The sequence below is a fragment of the Sturnira hondurensis genome, unplaced genomic scaffold, assembly GCF_014824575.4.
Source record: "Sturnira hondurensis isolate 20B ecotype Veracruz unplaced genomic scaffold, ASM1482457v3 Scaffold0000780, whole genome shotgun sequence".
Classification (NCBI taxonomy): domain Eukaryota; kingdom Metazoa; phylum Chordata; class Mammalia; order Chiroptera; family Phyllostomidae; genus Sturnira; species Sturnira hondurensis.
In genome coordinates, this window is record NW_028073411.1 from 17,160,747 (window position 1) to 17,183,614 (window position 22,868).

The window sequence follows — 22,868 nt, forward strand, 5'->3', positions numbered from 1 at the left end:
AAAGGTGACTGGTCCCAGTGATGTCTGTGGTTCCTGGCCAAGAGGGAATGTTGAATGATGTGCCTTTAAGGGGCGTGTATGAGATCGTGGCCGCTTAATTTGGAGGCGTGGATTCGCAGACAATAAAAACTCCAGGTCAAAGAGGAAGAGCTAAGCACTTTATTAAGTGAGAGCCAAGTGAAAGCAGTGATCAAGAGCATCCGTCACCAGACGGGAGATCACCTACCCGAATGCAGACACTGGGGAGTCACAGGGACAGCAGCACTGGGGTCCGGGGGGGAAAGCTCCGAGTGAAGCGTCCTTCCCTCGGGTGAGATCCCGAAGTGTCACTGTGGGAGCTGTGCTTAAATATGTTTGAGACAGAAGTGGCTACGTGCTCAGGGCCTTGTGTGGCTCAGCTAACCAACAGGGCCCTCTGGGAGAAGGGCCAGTTCTCCCCGAAGGAACAGTTAAATATTAAAAGTACTCATTGCACCCTGGCTGGTGGTGCTCAGTGGACGGACGTACTAGCCTGCAAGCTGAGGGGTCATTGGTTTGATTCCCGGTTGGGGCACATACTTGGGATGGGGGCCGGGTCCCCAGTGGGGGACGCACAAGAGGCAATCACACATTGATGTTTCTCTCTCTCTCTTTCTTCCTCCCTTCCCTCTCTAAAATTAAATAAATAAAATCTTTTTCTCTCTTTTGAAAAGTACTGATCTCTTGGGGAGAAGGGCCAGTTCCCCCCGGGAGACAGCGCGCCTGTATTTTATTCTTACAATAAAGGTTCAGGCATAAACAGAAGATTCTCAATGTCCCTTTAACCTGTCAGGTGGATGCCGAGGTCCAGCCGCAGCAGGGTCCAGGGGTCCCTCGAGGCAAGGATAGGCGTCGGCGCTGGGTAACAGGCAACTACACAGCTCAAAGGCAGGTGAAGCACTGTTCCGTTTATTGCAAGTACAAGCAGGTTTTTATATTTTCATTTCTGGTAGTGATTAACATTTACAGATGCATAGCATGATCAGTTAAGCAGAAAAAAATCAATACAAAGGTAACCAGGAAAAGTACGAAAGTTCTCATAGTGTCAGTTATGTTAAACAAGTTATTTTGACCAGGAGAACCATTAATGAGACAATTTGAAATAGCTCTATGTACACAATTTGAATGTCTTATTGTTTATTAAAGTTCTCAGAGTTTGTCACGGGCAACAGGTACGCTAGACCGAGCAGAGGTTAGGAAATTTATTATAAGCCTTTGTAATGTCTAACTTAGCTATCTATCTTTCTGTCTAAAATATTTCTCTGTGTACTATAGACTCTATCTCTCTAGTAACTATTTTTTACATGTTTAATAGCTAACTAGCTTTTTCTATTTTTCTGCATGTCTAATTCTAATAGATATATATCCCTATTCAAGGTAAAGGAGGGGCTGCTATTCCAACAACTTTAGACATTCAGGGGCTATTTCATCAGAGGGGATTTGCCTCGGGACTTACTTAAGGGGGCTGCCTTGGGTATCCCAGGCCCCCTACTAGCTGATATCATCTTATCCTACAGTTGCTTAATCAGGTCAGGGAAGGAGGGGTTATTTTGGGGAAAGGCCAAGGTGATATTGTTCTCAGCCTGACCTAGTTGCTGTTCAGCTCTGAGAATGGTCAGCATTTCTAGGAGATTCCAAATTATCAGAAAGGTAAAGGTTAGAACACCTAGAGACAGCAAGATTAAGATCAACACCACATATCCATTCATGCCACGTCCACCAGGCCGGAACACGCTTCTTTGAAGTCGTCCTCCCCATGGCTCGGACTTTGTCAGACAGCATGGTTGGAGCTGGAACTGGATGTGGCAGGTGGATACATCTCTGCTGCAGATGGACTTCCATCTTGTTATAGTCTGTGTCCATGCCGCGCTGGACTTCAGAGTGTGGGGCCCGCCGTACAGCCACCCCAGGATGGAGGGGCCGCCCCATTATAGCAGAGCTTCCGGTTTGAGGCTCTGCTGCTTGCAGAGCTCGGCAGCAGGCACAGGGCTGTTCCACTGTTCAACTGTATCTTTTTTCATCCCCTCTCCACCTGGGACCTAGGGCGTAGTGGTTTGGGGCGTCCCACTTGGGTCTCTCTAGAGCTGCACTGTCCAATACAGAAACCACTAGCCTTCGTGTGGCTATTTGCATTTAAATGTGCACTAGTTAAAATGAAATGAATTGAGCGCTCACTTCCCTAGTTGCATCAGCTATCGTATTTGCAAAGATTCACAAAAACCTCCTTTAAACCTTAAGCCAGGAAGACCAGTAGGGGGAGCTCTCACACCCTATCACTCCTGGCCAATCAACCCAAACGGGGAAAAAAACTGCTTTCTTGATTCCGCGAACACAGGGAACGAGCATTCCAAGCAAAGGGATCACTTAGAGGAAAGCCCTGGGGTGGGAATGAATGAGCTTGGCAAGTTCCAAGAGCAAGAAGAACCCTGTGGCAGGAGCAGAGCTTGTGAGGAAGAAAACAGGTTAAGGGGGTGGTGCAGAATCAGGGTGTGCAGGACATTGGAGGCAGGAGCCAAGAGGCAGGTTAAATGTCTTCTTAGTTCAATGGGTGAGTTTCCAGCAAGAGTATCAGTCCATGTAGAATTTTCCACCTCCCTCAAAACATTGCACTCTGAATTTATGCCTGCTCAGTCCAAGTTGTGGGGCTCCAGGTGTCTGTTCAGTGGTTTTTATAGCTCTGCTAAGGCCCGGATGGCGCGCAGTCAGAGCCAGGACACGGAGGCCTCGAGTGTAGGAGTGCAGAGCCCAAGAGACGAGATCTTTGAGGAGAAATCAGAGCAGACACCTTGCCTGGCTGCTGTTTTGATTAGGGACGTTACATACCAAGCCAAATGAAAAAACAAAAGCACTTTGCATCCTGAGATCAACTAACGGGCAAGAATGCCCAGTCTAATGCCAGTGCCCCGAATCGATGAGCCTTTCCCAAGAGTTGGCTAACCCCCTGGCGAAACGCTGCTCTTGGCTGTGCTTACTGTAGCCAAGAGATTAGCCAAAGAGCATGCTGAGTTGCCAAAGAAGTCTGTAAAATGAAAGACACATGTTCAGACATTTTGAGGCTGTTGGCTCCCCCTGCGTGGTACAACGCTGAGTGTGCTCAGTGTCTCAGTTGGATCGCTGCTGTCCCCTTCCACGGTCTGCCGGATGGTGAGCACCGTCCAGTCATGTGTATTTCCTTCCATCTTCCGTATTAAGATGGCTACACGAAAATTCACCAATTCTGATGTTTTTTTAAATGCACACTGATATGACAGCTTTCACAATACAATCTAACAAAATTGTTTCGAATGGACTTAAAGACAACCAAGCACTGCTAGAGCCATCTTACGGGAAAAAAAATGGAACTTTTTGTCCAACTCAAATGTAGGCATAGCCCATGCACACAGACCACAACCAGTAAGATTTGTAAATAATTACTAATTCTTTGGCTGCCCCAACTACGTTACACCTATTTGGACAGTGTAGGGGACTGAATTAAGCCCCCAACCCCCAGCAAGATATGCAAAAGTCCTTATGGACTGTACCTGGGACCAGATTTGGAAATAGAATTTTTGCAGAAGAGACAAACTCAAGGAAAAAGCCCTGTGGCCATGAGGCAGAGATGGGAGGTATGTGGCCACAAGCCAAGGAGAGCTACTGATTGATGTCGAGCCCCAGGAGTGAGAGGCAGGGAGTGGATTCGCCCTCGGAGCCCTCGGAACTGTAAGGGAATAGCTTCCTGTTGTTTTAAGCCACCAGTTTGTGGTAACTTACGGCCGCCCTAGAAAAACTCATGGACAGTCCATCACGTGATCAAAGACTGAAGGGGCCCGAGTGAGCAGGTGTGTCTCTGAGGCTCTGTCACTCATCTTATTAATTCTAGACATTCTAGACATTAATTCTAGACACTTATTAAAAGACATTCCACTTTTCTTTTTGATAAATCGCATGATGTGAGTTAGTTTTGACTTAATCTGGTTCTCACAGACACCATCTAGGGAACGAAACCCCCGCCCGCAGGCACTGATGTACGAAAAGGCCGACAAATCTTTGACGTTTTGTTTCATCACCGGCTTCTGCAGACTGTGCCTGTGAGGTTGGCTTCAACCGGCAGCGCCCGCCCTTCCCTGTCGCAGGTGACAGCTGACGCAAGACACAGCCAGGGCTGCGCTGGGGCGCAGGAGCGCACGCTGGGGCTCTCCCACAGAAGAATGAGGGGAATGAGTTTCCATAAGAGGCGTCATCTTGAACTTTCAAAAACTCGGGCTTCTTGATCTTGACTCATCAATACTGGAGACAATCCGACGTCGGATGCCTGGTTGATCCTTAGGATTTCATAAATGCGCCACCTCCGGACTCTCCAAAGCTCAGCTCTGAGCATGCTTCGATGAGGCACCAATGCGCCTGCAATGGATCGATCCTCCCAGGATGAAGCAAAAGTTAAATTCCGCAGCGGAGAACTTCGCAGTGCAATCCAGCCAGGGAATAGAGCAGCGACATGCTCCGCCCCGAGCCCGGGCCCCGCCCCTCTCCTGCCCGGCCCTGGCGCCCCGCCCCTATGACGCCACGCCTCGAGCCGCCTTTCGTCATCGCCGCGCGCCGCCGCCTGGCTCTCGCCGTAGGCTGACCATGGCGGAGGTGGGCCGGGTCCAGGTGCGCGACCCCGGTACGCTGCTCCCGGGCGGCTTCTGGGCAGCGGTGGCTGTGTGGCTGGAGAGGCCGCAGGTGGCCAACCGGCGGCTCTGTGGCGTCCGCCTGGAGGCCCGGCGGAGCGCTGCCCTACCCCGGACGGAGCCGGAGACGCGGGCTGGGGCGGGCTGCGGGTCCGAGGAGAGATCGGGACAGGGTCAGCGTTCTCTCGAGGACGGCCCGGGCCCCAGGCCGAGTGCAGGCCCTGAGGAGCCCCAGGGCCGACGCCACCAAGGCGAGGACAGGAGGGAAGCAGCCGCGGCGCCTCTGCACACAGGGGCCCCGGGACAGCCCATCGAGGTTGGAGGCGGGGAGGGCGACTTCTCCGCCTCGGAGCTAGATTCTCTCTGGGACGGTATCTCCCGAGGCCTCGTCTGCGACCATCGGGAGCTGCTGGCCTTCCTCACAGGCTCAGGGGCAGGATCGCAGCCAGAGGCTCAGCGCGAACTCGACGTGGTTCTCAGAACCGTCATCCCGAAAAGGAGCCCGCATTGCCCCCTTGCTGCTCCGAGAAAGGAAATCGCCGTGAAAGGTAGGGGTATTTCTGATACCGGGAGGTGTCCAGATAAGCAAAACCGGACGCGAGTTAACGCGGCAAGGACAGAGTTTAAAATGAATTTGCAACAGGGAGACGAGTCCAGATTGCTCCAAATGCTTGGATTTGTGTGACCAGACGTTTTAAAGGGAGAATGAGCGGATGGAGGTTGATGCACGCGAAACCCCCCTGGGTTTGTCACCTGGAGCATCTAGAAGTCAGGCTCCTACCCTCCACAGAGGGGAGGAGATGGGCTCCAACTTCAGGTGTGGGCTGGAAGAATCCTTTCTTTTGTCTTGAATTTTCTCAGGAAGACAGTTAAAGGGAGCCCCAGTCATCCCAGGAATGCAGCTTACAGCTGTTAGAAATCATGTTAACATTTGTTTCAGTGTTTAATGCGCCGACATTGAGGCCGAATGGAGAAAGGTCCAGAGGAGACTGGCTCGAGTTTGTCAAGGGAATGTTTGTCAGAGGACGCAGTTAGTTTAAAAAGCTGTCGTGGAACCCCAGGTCAGTGAGAAGGCACAGAAGATACCCAACCGTGACAGTTCCTTCCCGGTGTTCTAGGGACATAGGAGCTTTTTCACTGTTTGAGGGGGTGCATAGCAACGTATTGCCATATACAGAGGATGGTCATTGGTTGGGGTGCCTGGAAGGCTTGGGCAAAGACACGGGGAACAGCAGACAGGAGTCTAGCAGGTAAAGAGGTGCGTGATGAGGCCCTTCCTGGGGGAGCCTGCATGAGGGCCCTCAGGCTAGCTCCCTGCATCGTAGAGCTGGCTGGTGTCGACCCTTCTCACTTTTGGAGCCTCTCTGACTTCCCCTTCTGCCCCTCGTCTGCCTCCAGCTGGAGGAGGTTCTCGGCTTCCAGGGCTCCCTCTTCTGAGGTCTGCAACCTGAACCGAAGCTGCAGAGTCTCTTTTTGCCACATTAGGAGGTAGTCACAGGTTCTGGGTGTTAGGGCGGAGACACCTGAGGGAGGCTGCACTGTCTGCCCAAGCAGCAATGCTAAGTCCTGCGTAGTAGGTGCGTACCTCCCCCTCTCAGTACCGTCTGCATCAGTGGACCTGTAAGACTGGTGCAGGTGTCCCCGCCCCAGCAGGCCCTCTCTGGCTCGCACACCCAGCTAGTTCAGGAGGCCTTCCTGCTTTCACCACAACTGCGTTCTCACATTGGCTTCCCTGAGAAGAGGCAGAGCTACACTGGTTTCCCTGAGTGAGTGTGGGCCCTGAGGAAGAAGATGCTCACCAAGGAGGGTGCCTACAGGCCGACTGGGCATGAATTAAACAAACAAAACACCAGAAGCCTAGCACCCACACTGCACACCCAGAGCCACCAGCACTGGCTCCTGCCACCAGCACAGCTCTGATACAGCCCTGGGATCCTATTTCAGCCAATAGGATAAGGCTTTCCTCAACCATATGCTGCTCTGACCTATTAGAGTGAATGTATTATGACCATTCAGGACAGTGCACAGTGCCTTGTGGACCAATCAAGTTATAGAGCTTTGGAGTCCTCATTTGCATGAGGACAGACCAGTGAGGTTCCAGGGGTGGGACCTTCTGTCCGAGTAAGCCGGCTCCCCGGCCAATGAGAGCCCTTTGTCTTTCTGAGGGTGAGGTTGCTGTTTCCTGGCTGAGCTGAAACAGCAGAGCTCTCATCAGAGGGGCAAATGAGTGGATGCAGGCCTGTTGGCAGGCCCCAGAGCAGAGCCATCCGGCTGGAGAGGGGCACCGGCTGTGCTGTTCTCATAGCCGCGCTGCCTCACACTTGAGCTGCTTTGCACTGCGTGAAGTTTCTTTCTTCACCTCGCACTGCGCTGCACGCTGGAGGTTCCCGTGGCGGTGAATTGGCAGCCATGGACTGACACGGAGTTAGTGCTGGCCGACCGGGGGTGCCGGTTTTAGGGCCACCCCTGCTGAGCATGGTGGCTGTGGGGCGTAGGCCCAGGGGCCGCCCGGAGCAGGGCATGAGGGCCTGTCTGTCCTCGCCTCTGTTGTAAGGGGCGGGGAAGCCCTGGGAGGCTGAAGGCACAACACACCATCTGTTTTACTACTGTTTTTAATACTTTTAACACCACTTCTGTTAAGACACTCAACTAAGCCTTAATCTGTCACCTTTTTCTTCCCCCCCAGATGTCCTCAGTGGGACGGTAACGTTTTTACCTTTGGAAGAAGATGACGAAAAGAATTTAAAGGTTAAGATGGGCAACGTGTATCAGATTCAGCTCAGTCGCAGCAGAGAAGGATGGTGAGAGCCGAGTGATGGACTCCTGTCGGTGGTTCAGTCACTTTTTCAAGGAGCCGCTGGTTCTGGGCCACTGGGGCTCTCGAGGGGCTGCCCTTCAGGGTGTTAGGGAACGTGTTTCCCCGCTGCTTCCAGGGTGCGTGTCCCGCTGGTGCCTGGCCTGCGTGGTGTGGTCACTGCCCGGTGGGAGTCTTCCGTCTCCACGGTCCATGTAGGGCTTCGTTTAGCAATGAATTCAAGTAAACTCACCCACTCTTTACTTGGTTACTTCTTACAGCTTGGCCGAGGGGACTAAGTGTGGGCCTTTTTTTGTTTCCTGCCAAGGCCCCGTGATTTTAGGTGCAGTGGGTGTTTGGAAATGGGTGTTTTAAACTTAACAAGGTCCCGTGGTTCTGTGTAGTGGCAGGCCTTTTCAGAAGGTCGAAATGTGGTTTACCCCCATTTGGTATTTTTGAAATGAAAAGGTAAATTTGCTGGTCGCTCACGGTTCCTGAGAGCCACACCCAGCCTGTACGGAATAGAACAGCCTTGGGGAGCCTGTCTGTCAACCGGAAAGTGCGCCGCATCTGGTTCTGTGGAACCCGAGGTGCAGTGGGGGGGTTTGGTTTGGGGTCAAGTGGACTTGCTTCTCCCCACTGGCAGCATGACCTTGGGGACATCGTAGCCTCAGAGGTCCTCAGTCTTCCCACCCCCCCAAAATGGGTTTCATAACGCAGCTGCTGAGGGGGGCCGGGGCTTCATGTTGCAAGCCGAGGGGAGTATTTCTGGGCTGCCCAGGAACACCTTGCCTGTCCCACAGACCTTTTTTCTGGGGTGCTTGTTTGGGCGAGTGGGGAGCGCTGCACCCCGGGGGAGGGGGGTGAGCAAGGCTCCAGCACCAGCTAGTGCTGAGGACCATGGGGAGGATGGAGAGATGCAGTGGGTCTGTGCTCCCACACTCCCTCGCTAGCAAGGGTGGTGCTGTGCTGGCGTGTGGAGGGAGGGTGCAGAAGACCCCCGAGGCACGGACCTCCAAAGGCGGGGAGGCCTGAGTGGGTAAGGGAGCAGTGTGGGGACCTCTGGGGGGCACCAGCTGGAGCAGGAGAGCTCCCGAGGTGAAGGGATGGGAGAGCTGAGCATCTGGTGTCCTCGTCCTTCCCGGGTCCCCCTGCATGGTAGTCCCCCAGGGTATGTCTCAGTGGAGAGCCAGCACCTCTTATGGGAGTGGGCTGTGTCCCTCTGATTTATATGGTGACAGAAAATCTGACAGTCATTGCTCTCACCAGGCTGACTGTCGCTATGCCTACCTCCACCTCTGCCCCCTTTCTCCAGCCGCCTGGGCTCCTGCCTGCCCCGAGGGCCCGAGGGACACCGCCACCTCTGCGGAAGCCCAACAGGCTTCACGCTGCTCTCCTCTCTGGGCTGCCCGAGTTGCAGCCTCCAGAGAGTGGTGGTCTGGCCCGCTGGTTGTGGGCACCTACTGTGGATCAGGTGTCCCGTGAGCCGGGGCAGAGCAGCGACAGCCAGGCGGGAACCCCAGCTGCACCTTGTTCTCGTGCAGGCGAAAGGGACCTGGGTGCTGCAGAGGGTGGTGCGTGCGTGTATCCCTAGCTCTGCGGTTCAGCACTCGGCTTTCTGGCCAGCAAATACTGCGTCAGCCAGTAAGCTCACATTGCACTTACACGGGTGAGAGTGAATAAAGAACAGAAATGTCAGGAAACCTACCGATATTCAGAACCCGGTTAATCAGTGGGGGAAGCAGAAGGTGGGGACCTGGGTTGTTTGTAGTCTGTCCGTCTGGCCAGCCCGCAGGGTATGGGATGCATCTGAACAGTGTCCGCAGGAGGCAGAGTCTTTCTGCCTCTTACACGTGTTTTTCTTGGAGATGAAAACTAACACGTTTCATTCTTGAGTTTTCAGTAAAATAACCCTAGCTGCCTTCTTTCCTTTTGGTAGATAAATGTGTAATTTAAAAACAAGAATTGAGACCAGCTCTGCTTACTGATGTCTCTCTTATTTTTAAAGGTTCATATCTGTTTTGATTTTCTGTCCAGAAAGATGGCATTCGGACGGGATTGTTTACCCCAAACCCAGCTGGCTGGGGCGCGAGCTGCTGGCCAGGCTGGCCCGTTGGTCTGTGGAGAGCAAGGGGAGCGGGTTTAAGAGCACCCTGTCCCTCATCCCCATCCTGGAGTACAGCCAGACTTACCAGGTGCTCAAGGACAAGTATAAGGACATGGTCAAGGTAAGTCTGGGGACGCCCCCCCTTGCTTAAACGAGGCGCAGGTGGCGCTGCTGTCCTGGGCGCCTGCAGGTCCCACAGGTGCCAGCGTTGAGTCAGCAGGCCCTGGCTGTGCCCCTGCCCCTCCTGTGGCCCCGCCCCTTGCGTGCCCCCCCCCCCCGTGTGGTCATGCCCCTCCCCGTGCAGCCACGCTGTAATGTGCTGAGGGGTGTGTGGGGAAGAGTTTATCTGCATGTCACTAATATTTTCTTGAAGGGAACAAAGGGAAAACATTAAATTAGTTACTAAATTACCATAACTCTGGTAGGAACTTCAAGGTGTTTTAAGAAAATATATGAAAAGTTAAAGCACACATGTATATATTTACAAAAAGGTCAACTTTATAACACATCCTTCGTGTCTAAGACATAGACATTACTCAGCGTCCCAGATGGAGAAAGTAGGGGCCCTGGTTCACACCCTCCTCCTCTGAGCAGCAGCCGTCATTCCCCCTGCCATGCATTCTTCTGGTCACCTGTTGCTGTGTGACAAAGCGCCCAGAGTCATAGCCATGGGACCAGAGCCTCCTTCCTGCCCAACCCTCCATGGGTCCTGGGCCCGGCCGACCTGGGCTCCATTCTCTCCCGGGCCCCAGCCAGGAAGTCCTTTGTGAGCTTGGTAACTGCCCAGGGCCTTCCGACGGGGACTGTCACATTCGGCCAGCTTTGAAAGTCACCCTGAGCGCGGTGGCTGTCCAGTCCACTCTGACTGGAGTGGACGTGTACCCTCAGCATTGGCTGCTGGCTTGTCCCCCGCTGCCAGCTGCCCGCTCTGCGGTGTTAGCATTGGTTTTGAAGCACCTGCAAGTTGTCCTGGTGGCAGGCAGGGCAGTGGGGATAGATGGCTAAGGGATGTGCTCTGGGGAGGGACAGCCAGTCACCAAAGGCTGGAGGGCCGGTGCAGGGGCCTCTGGACCTTGCTCCCCATCTGCCCTTGTTTCTTGTGCTTTGCCATTCCCCCCACCCCCCGTGGGTGAGCAGGCTGTGTAGCTGGGTGTCCTCCTGTGACGGCCGGTCCCCTCATCTCCATGCCTCGTGCACGAGCCATCCTGGCCGCGGGGACTGGCCTTGGACAGTGTTGCTTGGGACAGGCAATGCCAAACACGGGTGGGGCTGGGGCCCATGAGTGTGCAGGTGTCTTGTTGAAGGAGACTGACTTCAGACTTCCATCCCTGTAATCAGTGTATCTCATCAAACTTACGGTCTGATGGTCCAGTCTGACTTGCGCCTCATGGGAGTTCTTACGTATTGCGGCCTGGTCAGAGGTGGGAGAAAAACACACATGCTCTTGAATGTTCCCTAGGTGTGGCCGGAAGTGACGGATCCTGAGAAGTTCGTGTATGAAGACGTGGCGATTGCCACCTACCTACTGGTATGAGCGTGTCTCGTCCAAGCTCGGGTGGAGGCAGGGGCGGGGCACCTGCTGGCAGATGCCCCAAAGGGAGCAGTGCCTCTCACACCCATGGCTCAGGGCACCCAGTCTGCCTCTGGGCACCTGGGCTGGCTGCACACATCACGGTTTTCGGCCTTGCACGAGTGTGAGCAAGTGTGAACGGGGCAGCCTGACTGCAGGGATTGAAGCTGAGCCGGTGCTTGTGTTGTTACCAGTCAGTGGGGGGTGCGGGCTGGCGCGGGCAGGGCCGGGGCTTCCGGGAGCCGGCTGGTGCTCCCGCTGCACTTGGACGTGCCCTTAACTCGCTAGTCTTGACTTTCCTGTCACATGTTTAGACCAGGCGTTTCCCAATTTCCTTTCCACTGCAATTCTTGGTCACTTAGAAATAGCGTGATTTTGTTTTGATTGGTAATGTGCACAGAGTTTGAAGGATACAATGAAAGCGCCGATGAGCTAATCGCCTCTAAAGCTCTGTTGCCCAGAGGCAGCCCCTTTGGCCCCACCGCCCCCGAAGTGTCGAACGAATGGGGCCGGTGCCGTGCCCCGGCACGAGGTGGAGCCCCTCATGGGGTTCGTGTCTGAGGCAGCTGGGGTACCTGCCCCCGGTGGGGGCTCCGCACCAACCACTGTGCTTCGACCCACCAGGTCCTGTGGGAAGCGGAGAGAGCTGCTCGGGGCGAGGCTGCAAAGCAATCCTTCGTGGACTTGGGCTGCGGCAACGGGCTCCTGGTGCACATCCTGAGCAGCGAGGGGGTGAGGCCTGGCCTGGGGCCCTTTCCAGGACTTTCTCTCTGGGGTCTTTGGTCAGCGTGAAGGTCACAGAGCTCCCTGTAGGTGTGGTCTGGACTCGGGGTCCGTCGGAGTGGTGGCTACAACAGCCTGTGCCGCTTGGCAGAGGGCAGTTTGTCACCCGGGAGGAGGGACAGCGTGTCGTTGGCCTAAGTCGGGGTCTCAGGGATGTGCGTGAGCGCCCTGGAAACAACGGGCTTAAGCGGCCCCTGTGTTTGCTGTGAGATGTGTCCTGTGGCAAATGCACCGCTTCAGGGCCAGAAGGCGGGCTCTGCCCTGGAGGAGCTTTGGTTCTGGCTCGGAGCTCAGCCGAGTGGGCAGCGACCATGGTCTGGTCGGGGGTGAAGGCAGGGAGCCCTCAGAGCAGCACTGGGCTCAGTCACTGGGCCACCTGGTGCAGCCACCGAGGGCTTCCAACTCGAGGACAGCTGGGATTGAAGCCAGTGGTGACCCCAGAGCTGGTTTCCACCCCCAACTGCAGCCTCTGCCTTGGCCATCAGCTGATCCTTGCTGGGGGGACCTGTGGGGGGCTGTCCGTGGGTGTGAGCACATTGGGCAGTGACTTAATAGTGGGGAGGTGTGCGTGACAGGGACGGGCTGGGTCGGGAAATAGACAGCTGGTTGCCCTGGTTCAGTGGGTAAGACGCCCCTGGGAGGACGTGGCTCAGTTGCCCAGCAGGAAGAGGGGGTTGGCTCCCTTTGGGGCTGTTTCCTGGGGCTGCAGTCCCCAGGTGTCCCGTTCCCTCGACTCGGTTTCCTCATGGTGAGAACTCTTAACGGTGAGCGGGGTGTGGGGTCCGGCCTGGGCCCGGCTGGCGCATCTGTGGTGGGCAGCGGAGAGGTGGAGCTGGTGCCCCCGGGGCTGCTGTGGGGGTCTCGTGCTTCTCACTGGGGGCCACAGCCGCGACTTCGGTTTGCCCGTGCTGATTGATTGGGACGCACTGAACGTGACCTCTGTTTTCTGAAACTGTCCAGCATCCGGGCAGAGGCATCGACGTCCGGAGAAGAAAGACCTGGGACATGTATGGGCCACAGACTCGCTTAGAGGTACTGGCTCCACTCGCTCGCTCTCCTCACGGGTCTCCCTTTGTGCTGGCCATTTTAACGTGTGTGGGCATGCGCACACGTGTTGGCCAGGCAGCCGCTGACCAGACCCTTCCTGTTGGTCTGAGCAATCCAAAGTGTAGGGAGAGGATGAACCGCTGTACTTCCCAGAGCCTCTCGTGAGGTTGGGGAGAGGGTGCTGGCCCCCAGCCCGGGCTGTGGTCTCCCCAAGGGGCCTGCTGCGGGTGCTGGGGGCAGAGGACAGGCCAGGGAGGAGTCTGGTGTGGGTGGGCGAGGTGTGTCTGGGCTGGGCCGGGACTCTGTGTGCTCTGGGCTGTCTGGCAGCCCGGTCTCAGCCTGTGACCATGGGCCCAGGTGTCCCCAGGTCTGCAGGAGAAAAGCAAAATTGTGCCTTTGGGCAAGAGGGTCAGACTGCCATTAAACAGGCCATTTCTCAAGTCGTGGCCCTGAGAGGAGTGGCCTGGCGTGGGGGCCCTTGGAGAAGGGGGGTGTGTGTTCTGAGTCCCAGCAACCCTCCTCAGCCGTCCCTGTGGCCAGGGACCCTCCCCAGCTCCCAGTCGGGGTCCTGCTGGAGGCGTTTCTGTGCTCCCGGCTGGTATGGGTTCTTCTCATCGCGCCCGGACTTCAGTCCTGGTGCGAGGTGAGTCCTGCGTGTTAAGCATGAAGGTTCCAAGCCGTGTGCATCCTGTGGTGCCCTGTGCTCAGGGGCACATGCCGCTGTGGGCACGAGCCCGGGGCTCTGTGGCACCCAGCAGGCGGCGCACGTCCGGGGCAGACACGGTCTGGGCGTCCGCGGGCCGAGCAGGGCTGCAGCTTCGCCTGGTCTTGCAAAACCTCACTGATTATAAGCAAGAAACCCAAGAAGGCACACCTGTTTTTATCATGCCTGTTTCTGAAGAAAGCGCACCTGTTTCTAGCAGCAGCGCTGGAGAGTCAGTCTGTGAGTGAGGCCAGGTGGGAAGCAGGCGTGGTCCAGCCTGCTGCACTCACATGTAAGCAGGTGGGCCTCGTCGGGTGTGCTGCCGGCCAGGTAGCCGCTAGGTGACTGCTGGTTGTGAGCGATCCCACTGCAGGCTGTTCAGAGAGACAGGCAGATTTAACCTAGAACAAAGGGGGGAAAATTAGCATAGGTGGGAATAAAAAGTAAGTAACAGCAAAGGTGTGTTTATCCTGCTTTTGAATTCCATGCCGTATCTTGCCGTGTATAATGTGCACTGTCTCCAAGGTCTTTGACGGAAAAGTGAGGATGGGCCTTATGTGTGAGATCAGCTCTAAACACGGTGCGTGTTGCACACAGTTAAATACGGTGTGAGCGGCCGGGCGATGCTGTTCTCAGCGTTCGATGCACGTGTGTGAGTCGGAGACTTCTCTCAGCAGCGAAGCTGCCAGAGACCTGAAAGCCTGGCTTTGCGTCGTGTGTGCAGGGCTCTGCTCTGAGGCCCCTGCAGGGAGCAGCCGGCCCTGAGAGCCAGCGAGTGTCGCCCAGTGTGTCCTCTTCAGTTCTCGCCGGGGACCGACTTTGCCGCTTGCTTCCCTGGGTTCATTTTTCAACCTCAAAATTAGGAGGATATTAAGTAGTTACATAGTCTTTTCACTTTTCAGTTTTTAGGGACAGATTCACTGCCGAGACACTCCATTGTTGGTTCTTTAGTAGACAGGCCAGTGTTCAGAGTCCTTGAATTGTAAGAGCGCCCTCTGAAGCTCACCTTCACAAGTAATCAGCCCGGGGAACGTGCCTGAGTGCTGCGCTGTTGCAGAAGGCAGTGGGGCAGGACCCCGCACACTCAGGGCGGCTCGGCCTCGCTGCTCTGCATGTACCTCTCCCACGGCTGTGTCTGCCAAAGGAGAAGCCTTCCGTGGCCCCTCTCCCATTGTGCCTTTTTATACTTCTGCGAAGCAGCTCATTTGTAACTGCCAGCAGGCGGTTAGCTCTCAGAGAAGTGTTGTTAGAGTCTCAGTGCTGCCTCCTGCACCGCTGGGCCCGTTTCCCTGTCCGCCCAGGGCCTCTGCCGACCCCCGCTGAAGTCTTTACTCAAGCTCCATCTTGTCTTTGATGTCTTTTAGGAAGGCGCGATCACACCCAGTGATGAGACCCTCTTCCCTGATGTTGACTGGGTCCTTGGGAACCATTCGGATGAACTCACACCCTGGATACCTGTCATTGCAGCCAGGTGAGTGGGGACGGCGGTGGGGCGCTGCTCTGTGGAACAGAGGCTACCGGCGGAGTGTGGCCACTGAGGCCTGGAGTGACAGCGTGCTGACTGTGAGGAGACATTGGAAACCCACCTGTTCTACGGGTCAGATTGCGGGGACCGGGGAGACCGAGTCACCTGCACGGGTTCACGAGGCGTTTCTGTCGGACAACAGAAAACGGCCGCCGGGAGCAGCCGACCCCTGCAGTGCTCGGCCAGCAGTGAGGGACGTGTTGTGTTTTGTTGGAAGTATCCCATTGTTTTTAGAGCGGGTTTGTCCTCCGAAAGCCCGTCACCGTAAAGACTCTGGCAGCCGTGTCTGTCGTCAGGCACCCTCACACCCATGTTGGGGCCATGTGAGCCGGGGGGCAGATCCGATCTGCTCTGCACCCACCTCAGACCTTGGTTCCCCAGCCGAGCCCTCAGAGCTGGGAGTCGGCAGGAGTGAGCTGTGATGGGAAGAGCTTTCCCATGAGTCATTAGCTACGCATTCCACTGGACACCTCGACGGTGCTGCCTTGTCCCTAGGCTGGGAGAAGGGAAGCTGGGATTCACTCTAGGTGTGTTTTCAGAGCCACCATCACCACATGGCTGGCTGCTGAGGTTCCTGTGAGGAACCTGCTTTTCTGACTCGGGTCTCTGTGCCTGGGGGTGTTTTCTCAGGTCTTCCTACCGCTGCCGCTTCTTCGTCCTTCCCTGCTGCTTCTTTGACTTCGAGGGGAGGTACCGCCGGGGGCAGAGCACACAGACACAGTACCGCGGCTACCTGGATTTCATCCGGGAGGTGGGGGCCACCTGCGGCTTCCGCGTGGAGGAGGACTGCCTCAGGATCCCGTCCACCAAGAGGGTGCGTCCTAACCCCCGGTGTTCTCCTGGGCGGCATGGTGGCACTGGGTGCAAAGCTCAGGGCCAGGTCACAGAACCGTAAAGGACACTGAGGACGGAGAGCGTGGCATCGGAAGGCGCCTGCACCAATTTCCCCTTCTCGGTCATTGCTGGGGTTTGGGTGCTCCTTGCCGTGCACACGCTCCCCCCGGTCACCCTTGTGCGTCCGTCTGTGGGAGGGCTTCTTGCCGTTCCCTTCCCTGGGGACATCCTGGCGCTTCCTTCTCCAGGGAGCTCCGCGTGTACCCTCGTTCATTCCCTCTCCAGTGTCTGAGCATGCCAAAGTCCAACTCCCCGATTCGAAGATAATGAAAGGCTGTTTGGAAGTTTGGAACGATGTTGTTTTCTCATTGAAACCCTTACTGATCCAGACTTCCCTGAAATATAGTTGGTCGGCCCTCCCTGTGACTCGGCCAGGCCCACTGTCAGCTTTGGGTGCCCGCGCTGCTCGGGGCCACGTGGGGGTCTCCTGCAGGACTTGGAGTCTGCAGCGGGGTGTCTGCGCACAGCGGACTGATTGTGGGGATCTAGCTGCCTGGTGCACCCACAGTGAAGTCAGCTGCCCAATGTCACACGTGGCATGGTGGCGGGGCTGGGCACCATGAGGGGCGGCTCTGACCTGTTCACACTGTTCTCCTGGCTCTGCAGTCGGTGCACAAGGAGGAAGCAGCGCAGGGATCCTGCGCTCAGGCCATGTGCCGGATGGCGGGCTCCCCTGGGCTCCCTGCAGGGCGGCCTCACTGTGCAGAGCAGGGAGGGGCGCGTGGGCGGAGCCCCTAGTGGCACCTGGCACCCCTCAGAGATTGCACGGCTGCCCTGCTCTGGCGAGACCGGTAGAGAGATGGCTCGTTCTCCTCGCCCCTCCTCCTGAAAGCTCCTGTGGTGTCCATCAGGGTCCATGTGGGGCGGAGCGCCTGCAGTGGGGAGGCCGACGGGCTCAGCAACGGGGACGTCCGTGTCAGTGTGCCTTTGCTCGACCTCTCGGTGGGCCTGCGTGGTGAGCGGTCTCACGCCACTCAACTGTTGTCGCACTGTCGGCACGGCTGTTAGTTTTTAAAGTTGGGGTTTCTTTTATGGCCATGGCCAAGGCTTCCCTGGAACTTGGGCACCAGAGCAGGATTCTGTGGAAAGTGCTGCACATGAGCGGTAGGAGCCTGACTGTGTGCTTTCAAGTGCAGGTGTGTCTCATCGGGAAATCCAGGACATACCCGCCCGCCGCCGAAGTTTCTGTTGACAAGCAGAGAACCCAGTACATCAACAGCCGGCGGGGCCACCCCGCAAGCCCGCCTGTCGAGGGGCCTCCCCCCGCCCCACTCCGGGCGTCTGCCAGCAGCCTTGGCCCTGGTGGTCATCCGGACAGCTGCGGAGCCCTGGACCCCGGGCCGGAAGGCCGCTGGCTGCCTGGGTTTCACCCTAGAGAGAAAGCTGAGCGTGTCCGAAACTGTGCCTCCCTCCCTCGCGAGTTCATTGACCAGGTGGTTTTGCAAGTGGCGAACCTGCTGTTGGGTGGAAAGCAGCCGAACCCTGGGGGCCCTCGCCAGAGGAGTGTGGACACCTGGCGTGGAGGAGGTAACCGGCCGCACCACCGCGGGTGCTCATGGACTTCCATCTGCCTTAGAGCAGACTTGGGGGGTCCAGGGTGGTTCTCAGCAGGATGAACGTTAATCTGGCGGTGGTAATGGGTGTGCTGCAGACCAGTTTGGGCGTGCCGCTCACATGCCCCTCTCTGGGCTCCCTGGAGCTCCCTCCTCAGGGAGGTGGGGCCATCGGGTCTGCAGCACGTCGTGTTCAGTCTGTAAACTCACCCCAGCGGGACGCAGGTACCAGGTGTGGGGAGGACGCCCTGTCCCCTGCAGTCCGTGGTGAAATTTCGTAGCTCAAAGGCCCCCGCATGCCAGTTAGACATGAGAAGAGGGGGGACGGTGCCCCTGCCTGTTTTCATAGTAGGAATGGGGGCGCTGTGCTGAAGTGTGGCTTCCCAGAGCACAGAGTCTAAGGATGCGTCCTGTCCTGATTCTCCTGAAGCTCTTCTCGGAGGTTCTGGGGGGTTCCAGGCCCCTAGGAAGGGGGGACCCCTTTCCTCCTGTTGCTTCTCTGCCCACGAAGACCTCAGCCGGCCGCCAGGTGGCGCTGTGGGACTGTTGGTCCTGGCCAGCCTGGGCCCTGCTTTTGAGGTTTGGGGTCACTGGCTAAAATCCAGGACCCCTCCCTTCCTCCCTCCCTCCCTGGATCAGGACTGGCGGGCCCTGTGGGTGGGACGGGCTAGTGAGGAGGGAGCCATGGGCCCTTCTCCGCCCTAAGCCTGGTCTTCCTCTGCCAGGACTGTTCTCAGATTGGTCTACATTCTCTCCCATCCTGTGGCCTTGTGATGTGGCAGCGCCATCGAGTGTGTCCCCTTCTCCAGGAATCACCTGACCCTCCCAGTCTGGTCAGGGGACCCTCCAGTGGCCCTGGCCCGGGGGCTGGCCCCCTGTAACTGCAGGCAGCCCAGGGTGCCTCCAGGTGTTCTGTGGGCTGGCGCCCCACCTCCTAGGTGGACCCCACTGAGGCGGAGCCAGAGTTAAGAAGGCAGACTGGTTGGGGGCTCCTAGTTGGCCTGGGTGGGCCTGGAGCCCAGACCTCGCAGTGCTTCTGAAAACACAGGGTTTGGCCTTCTGCCCCCAGGCTGCCCTCTCTACGGACAGACCCCTGGGGGTGTCCGCCGTCCTCGTGAGCAAAGGTGGGCTCTTCTTCAGGCTTGGGGGTAGAAAGTTTTGGGGCTACGGGTATCATTTCTTGTCCCCCACCCACTGCTGACATCTGGGAGCTGGGGTACTGTCTCCCCCGGTCCGGAGCTGGTCTCCCCCGGTCTGGGGCTGGTCTGAGGCCTCTAGCTGCCCCAAGGCAGGGGGAGCATGCCCTGGAGAGGCACGGGTGTGTCCTTGGCCTCTGGGCCTCTGGCTCCCACCCGCAGGTGGCTGTCCCCCCCCTATTTGGACATGGGCATGAGGGACCACCTCCCCTGCTGGCCCTCTGTGGTTCTGAGCCCCACGAGACATGGGAGTGGGTCTGTCCCTAGTCCTGGGGTCTCCCCTCGGCACTGCACGGCTGAGGGGCACACAGGGTGGGGGCTGTGTCCCCATGCTGCCAGCTGGGCAAAGACAGATCGAGAGGGCGCTGGCTGAGGTGGCAGTGGGGGCAGCACTGCCTTCTGTCCTTAGACGTCTGCTTCCTCGCAGACCAGCTTTGGGGCAGCCGAGCGGTGGGCCCTGAGTGGGCGCTGAGGTTGGTCAGGTTGAGTCGTAGCAGCTGCTGGCCCTTTGTGTCTGAGGGGTGGTCACCCTGCTCATCTGCAGTGTGGGGCCAGCCTGGGGAAGGCCGAGCGAGCCTGGCCGGCAGCCAATAGCTCCTAGCCGCTGGGGTGGGCCTGCGCACTGCTCAGCTGTGCGGTGAGGACTGAAGCACACTGGGTTTCAGCGTCTGTGGCCGCCCAAGTACGGGAGGGACCTGAGCTCACAGAACTGGGAGGGGGTCATGTCTGTGGGACCAGTTTGTGACCGTCTCTTTGTCCTTGCTCGGGGAACCCGGTTTCAACAGCCAGCCTTCCCTTGGCAGAAGTGGCCCACAAGCTGGACGGGGCCGCCCTGCGCAGACTGAAGCGGGAGTGCGGCGGCCTGCAGACGCTGCTCAGGAACCGCCACCAGGTGTTCGAAGGTGGGTGGGCTCGCCCTGGGAACACCCCGTTCCTCGAGCCGGTGAGAACCACCCGGTCTCTCCCGCCTGCCCGGTCACCCCCTCGGCTCCTTGAGTGTGGTGCGTGGCCTGCCGAGTGTCCCCTCTCCATCGCTGTTGCCTCCGCCGCTGGGGCACCTGCTCCCCACCCTCTCCCAGCCCTGGCCCCCTGCTCCCCACCCACAGAGGCCCCACCCACAGTGGCCCCACTGCGTCTCCCTCCCGAAAACCACTACAGGGCAGCTCTCCATCGCCTCACTCTGTGTCCCAGGTGCTGCTGCTGCACCCAGTGCTCCCGTACTTATCAGTCCCCGCCCCACCAGACTGTGAGCCCCAGGTGGAGGGGGCAGGGGGCAGGCAGGAGGGATACTAGTGAGCCCCAGAGGGAGGTGCTATCTGTGGGCAGGGCTCTCACCATGTGTGTTCTGTGCCAGGGCCACACGCCAAGTTGCTCGTCTCTGTCTTTGTCCTCAGGACACAGCCAAAAACATACACACCATGTAGTGGTCTTACACAGCAGGATGGGCACCTTGGCCGGACTCTGTGGGGTGGGGCGGGGGGAGGAGCCCAGCTGGAAAGACTCCTGTTGAAGTTTGCCCTGAGGGCACTGGCTGCTGCCGGGGCAGCCCTGGGTGGTGTGCCCGTGCTGGGCCGAAGGTCTGGTTGGGGTGTGTGGGTAGCTGCCCAAGCCCCCAGGCTCGGGCTGCTCCCCACCTTCACCCTGACTTTCCCACTCCTCCTGAGCAGGCTGGCAGAGGCACGTTTGTCTGCCCGTCAGTCTGAACACTTCCTGAGAGTGTTGAGTCCTGTGTGTGTGTGAGAGCGGGTGTGCACGCAAGACTGGGGTGTGCAAGCCTGCAGTGCCTTTGGGTGGCTTGGTTGCCCTGCGGAGCTAAACCTTGGTTTTCATTTTACCTTGATGTCAGTGGGATAAATGCTGCTGTTGCAGTGGCGGCAGCCATGGTGTCCACCTTCGGGGTGCTTGTGGGGGCGGCCCCCCAGCAAGGAGAAGTTGGAAGGGGGACAGTGCTGCCGAGCCACCGGTCCCGGCTCCCCTGGCACAGAGGCCTAGGAGCTGCGTGTCACCAGCCTGCGTCCTCGGGGACTCGCTGCCAGTGGGCGCTGCCCTTCTTCATTTTTCCCACCACCTTTTCCTGTTTGGCTGGGAAAACCAGCATCTTTTTTTCCATTGTAAACATTCATGCATCTGGCTGATTCTCTGTGCAGTTTACACGGCAGGGAGTAGGGTAGGGGGTAGACCTCTCCGTCCCCAGGCCCCAGAGGTCCCGGCCAGGCCTCACAGACCCTGCAGGGCTGGCTGGGTGTAGTCCCAGCAGCTGTGGCGGCCCGACCACTCTGGAGGGTGGGGTCCACGCCCAGTGTCGGCCCCTGGGGCCCCTGCCCGTGTTTCTCATGTGCCTGTCTGGGCCATTAGGGGCTCCTCGCCTTTTTGAGGTGCACACCCAGGAATTGGTGGGAGTCTTGCATTCCACACACCATCGAGGGGGTCTGGGCTCCCCACGGACATGCCATCCTGTGCTGCGGCCGGAGGGTCCGCAGCAACCTGGGCTTGCAGGGGAGGGAAGCCACCCCAGGAAGAGCAGAGCAGCAGGCTTGGTGGGGTGGGGCCCGGCCCCATCGCCTGGTGGGCATCCGCCTGCCAAATCTCTCTGCGGCCCCCGTACAGCACACCTCTGCGGTTCCTTCCTCTGGTTCCAGGGGACAGGATTTCGTGAACATTAGCCAGCAGGGACTGTCTTACCACAGTCCGCTCTCATTCCCATGCCAGCGCTCAGATCAGGGAGCCGGGTTCGTTCAGTAAGCCCCTTCCTTTCTCCCCCACTGTCTGGGCTCTGGGTGGTTTTACAGCTTCCAGGGAAAAGTGGGGACGTGCGGTTGCCTTGCTCTCCTTTCACACGGTGGTGTCGGCTCTCAGGGGGAAATGGCCAAGTGCACAGGGTGTCTCAGCTGAGCAGGGCTGCCCGCTCCGAGATCACCCCGGCCAGGCCAGGCCACCCAGGTCCCTCCCACCGCTGCCCTCACCCTTATTGGCAGGGCTGCACCCCTCATCCTCGTTCACCTTTGGGGGCTCTGGCCGTGCAGCCTCCGCAGCCAGCCCCTTGTCTGCCTGCCTAGCTTGTTTCCTCTGATGAGATGTGGCCGGAAAGGCCAGGACCCCTCTGCGGGTGGGGTCTGGCCGTCTGCTCCAATCAGGGCCACGTAGGTGGCTCTCATACAGAGTGTTCCGTGCCTGCGTGTGGCCCCGGGCACTGGGCCTTCCCTTTCCTCCTCCCCGTCACCACTTGCCGGCTCAGCCTCTCTCACTGGGCTCGCTCCTGCCCGGGTGCTGATGAGTTCAGGCCATGCAGGCTGACCCCACTGTCTGCTCTGCTCCAAACTGCAGTTGTGAACGGCACAGTCCGCCTCCGCGACTGGAGGGAGGAGATGCATCGGCCGGAGGCCAAGCGCAGGCTGCTCTCCGAGGCTTTCAAAACCCGCCTCTGCTGGTTCTTCGAGCACCACCCCGACGGTTGTGCTCTGCCCTCGGCCTGCTGCCCCTTCGCCCACGGGCCCGGGGAGCTGCGGCCACCCCCCTGCACCACCAAGCAGCAGCAGCAGGTTCTGTGAGCTGGGGGAGGCCCGAAGGAACACCTGTCCCGGATCCTGAGCTCTCGGCTCCCTGCTGCCTGTGCTCCAGCCGTCCGCTCCTGCCCCCCTTCAGCACCCCCCAGGGACAGAGTACGTCCCTGGGGCTACGGGGGAGCCCGAGGGACGGAAGTCCCTCACGCCCCACACCTGCCTGGGTCAGTGTGTGCGGACCTCAGCGGAGGCTGTCGGCGTCCTGGGGCCCCGGAGGACGTGCTGGCTGCCCGGCGGGGTCTGTGTGCTCAGAGGCCTGGGGCGGAGCCTCTCTCCTGCCGTCTCTCACCCCCCGTGAGCCCTGCTCCTCTTTGGATTCCAGGGGGAAATATCCTGATGTGCTTTTACTTAAAATTATTTTTACAGCTTTACACACGAGTCCCATCAATAAACACTGTAGCAGAGCTCCCGATTTTCTGGGGAATGTATCCTGGCAACCTCTGTGGTGTGGGTGTTTGCAGTTTGCCCT

The 22,868-nt window shown here is 58.1% G+C and overlaps 1 protein-coding gene across 1 annotated transcript; it reads left to right on the forward strand.

The window, feature by feature from the left end:
* The first annotated feature begins 3,947 nt into the window (after positions 1-3,947).
* TRMT44 (tRNA methyltransferase 44 homolog) lies at positions 3,948-22,834 on the forward strand. The gene is made up of 11 exons (XM_037046493.1): positions 3,948-5,215; positions 7,354-7,468; positions 9,470-9,689; positions 11,028-11,096; positions 11,763-11,870; positions 12,882-12,953; positions 15,036-15,142; positions 15,827-16,010; positions 17,227-17,617; positions 19,625-19,741; positions 22,164-22,834. Exons 1-11 carry the CDS (start codon positions 4,393-4,395, stop codon positions 22,385-22,387), a joined length of 2,430 nt encoding a protein of 809 aa, XP_036902388.1. The 5' UTR covers positions 3,948-4,392; the 3' UTR covers positions 22,388-22,834.
* The last annotated feature ends 34 nt before the right edge of the window (positions 22,835-22,868 follow it).